Source organism: Fulmarus glacialis, unplaced genomic scaffold (assembly GCF_000690835.1).
Source record: "Fulmarus glacialis isolate BGI_N327 unplaced genomic scaffold, ASM69083v1 scaffold1234, whole genome shotgun sequence".
In the NCBI taxonomy this organism is placed as follows: Eukaryota; Metazoa; Chordata; class Aves; order Procellariiformes; family Procellariidae; genus Fulmarus; species Fulmarus glacialis.
Window position 1 is genome coordinate 1,694 of NW_009207188.1, and position 2,847 is coordinate 4,540.

Consider the following 2,847-nt stretch of genomic DNA (forward strand, 5'->3'; position numbering starts at 1 on the left):
GGTGACTTTGGCATATGGTGATTGTTCATGATTTGGAATAGAATGAAAGGGATTTTCATTGCATTCAAGATCAGCCCAGTACTCCTCTTCTTGCAGTCTGTAGAATTTACCCCTACTCATACCTTCTCCAGCTGGGGAGATGCTGATGTCCCTTTAGACAGGAGAAGTGTGGTGGTTGGAAATTTCCCACCTTCAGAATCCAAAATCTGCAACTTAGCCTGAGAATTCAACCCATTATTTTCAGGAAAATGAGGATGAGACTAAAGACCCAGGTACCCAGGTTTGGTTTTTTGTTTGTTTGTTTGTTCAGTTTCAGATGAGAAGTTCACATAAAAATAAAGAAGTCCCTGAGGTTCTGCCCCAGGTCTTTAGTGCTTGGAAAGCATGGCTGACCTTTCCGTCCATCTGCCTGTGAAAACCAGGCTCTGTTTCTCCCATACCGTGGTGCTTGCATCAGTGGTGACTGGGGAAGAGTCTCATCCCCCTGATCAGGCAAAGCGATATTGTTGACCCTGCCATCCTCCTCCACGCATGGAGATGCCCACATAGGGCAGGGGAGAGACTTCAGATCTTGGGGAGGACCCCTGGACCTGTGGAGCAGGATGCATCTACTCCTGTGGGGAGCATCCCGAACCCTGGGGCTCCCAGCATGTTTGAACAGATGCCTTGAGAGGTCCTTCTCCTTTTGCCACTAGTGATATACAAGACAGTTTTCCGTGCCTATTGAAGGAGCATGTAGTGTCAGCCGTGTTACATATTTCAGCGACAAGAAAGGTGGATGTGTTGGGAGAAGACAGGCCATGGTGCGTAAATGGAGAGAACAGCGTAAAATTAACAATTTAACATGTAGGATATGTAATCCTGTGAAGCCGAGATCCCCAAATAATCTGTTAAGTGTGTCCTACAGGCCAGTGTAAATGAGCATATCCCTCAGAGCAGGGTGTTTGGCTGATCCCTTGTCTGCTAATGTGGTTAGCAGCCTGCAGGATGGGGATCTGCATGGCACAGATAAGGGAAGCGTGTGTGGGGGAGCACAAAGACAGATTCGGGAAGTCATTACTTCTGAGAAGTTACCAGTGACTTGGTTACCCCCTTCTCCATCTGACCTGCCCAGAGTCACATCACTTTGGGCACCAACATGTGCTTCTCTGTCCCTGCAGTCCGACCTTGTCTTTTGCGTCCTCGTGCCTTGTGCATCGGAGGTGTTTGCTGGCACAACACACGACCGGCGGCAACAGGCTCAGCTGCCCTGAGGAAGCAGGGAGGGAAAGCAGGCACGTACCCATGTGTCCTCTGCCTGCCTTTTTTCTGTAGTCCTCCTTGGTCTCTGATCAACAGCGAGCATTGCTGTTAGACTCAGAGAGGCTGTTAGACCACAGATGTCTCCCCAGCATCGCTAATGCTCCCTCTGACCACTTTTATTGCCGACATTGGACTCCTAAGCCGTTTGCCCTTGCCTCATTCTTTCCCCCACCGGGGATGCTGTGAAATAGGGGATGTCTCATCCTGCCTGTACTTCCAAAGGTGGAGGCTCCTGACAGCCTCCTCTTCTCCAGGACCCCGGCGCAGGAGCGGTGCTGCAGCTGCCGGAGCGCATCACTCTGTGGGGCCTCGTTAGCACTTGTTACTTCGGTTATGTTCACTTGTGATTAGTTACGGTGAAAATGTTGTAGGAAGTCACAGGCTTACTTAAGCAGAAATTAGCCATAAACACAAAAAATAAATCATACGAATGCCTAGGGGAAACTCCTCTGCAAACATAGCATTCGGTCAGCTAGGCGAGTTCCCGACCAAAGAAGCAGCGGCGCTGTGCCCACGGGGGGAACCGGCGTTCCTCTTGTTTTGTTAGCAAAGGTGTCAAAAGGTGGGATTACTCTGGACAAGCGAGGACGGTGGTGGCTTCTCCTGCAGATGGCCCAGCGAGGGGGCCAGCCAGGGCTGCAGGCTCCTCTGTCTCCAACACAAAACCCAGCGCCTGCCTCCCTGTTTGGAAAGCAGGGGCACATTTTGGATGCATTTGTAGAGTGTCACACTGACAGACTTCTCCCAGCAGCTGGGCCGGGGGGCAAACGGACTCATTTTGTCTTGAAGCCCTGCGTCTTGCTGGGTCGTGGAGGAGGGAAGCATTGTGGGGCCCGGGACTCGCTGCTGCCGGGGAGTGTGGCCCCGGCGTGGGCTGATGTTGGCAGCCTGCCCCTGGTCCCGCTCTTTGGCAGGTGTGTCAGAGCTGGCCGAAAGGGAGGAAATGGTGGGGAGACACAAATAATGGGAAAAGCCAACACGTGCTCTGAGGAAAGAAAAGGTAAAAAGGGAGGCAAGGGTGCACTGCCAGCCTGCAGGCGGTGAGCGGGCTGGGGAGGAGGAGACATTTGTGGAGGTGCAGGACCTCTCTGAGGTTGGGGTTAGCCATCTCAGGGCAAAGGCTGGTGCGGCAGTCTGAGTCCTGGCCTCCAGCCACCCAGGGCCTGACAGGCTGAGGGAATCAGGTCATTTTGAGGAGAGTTTTCCCCCTCTGCTGACGGGAGGGGATGGAAACCCGTGCGGCAGGCTTGGGGCTGGGGGCTGCAGAGGGAGCCGGTCCCTGTGTGTGGTGGGACAGCAGTGCTTTCCCATTCCTCCCATGCACCCTGCGTGCGCTGGGGGCAGCCCCCTCCTACGAGGGCCACTCGGTCCTGCTGACCTGAGGTGGCTCCCAGGGAGCTCAGCGGTGTGGGGAAGCCCATCCCCATCAGTTAGATGCTCAGGGCAGCGGGTTCAAAATGGCTGAAAATGGCAAAGGCAGCCAAACCTCAGTCACTGGGCAGGGTGGGACCAGCCATGTGGAGAGCCCATTGACTCCAAGGCAGG

General features: G+C 54.1%; 1 protein-coding gene across 1 annotated transcript in view; it reads left to right on the plus strand.

The window, feature by feature from the left end:
- Window positions 1–800: 800 nt before the first annotated feature.
- Window positions 801–2,847, plus strand: part of LOC104075461 (sodium- and chloride-dependent betaine transporter-like) — a 45,300-nt gene continuing 43,253 nt past the window's right edge. Inside the window, exon 1 of the mRNA XM_009575981.1 lies at window positions 801–894. Within this exon, the coding sequence (XP_009574276.1) occupies window positions 801–894 (94 nt within the window). The remainder of the gene's footprint in view (window positions 895–2,847) is intronic.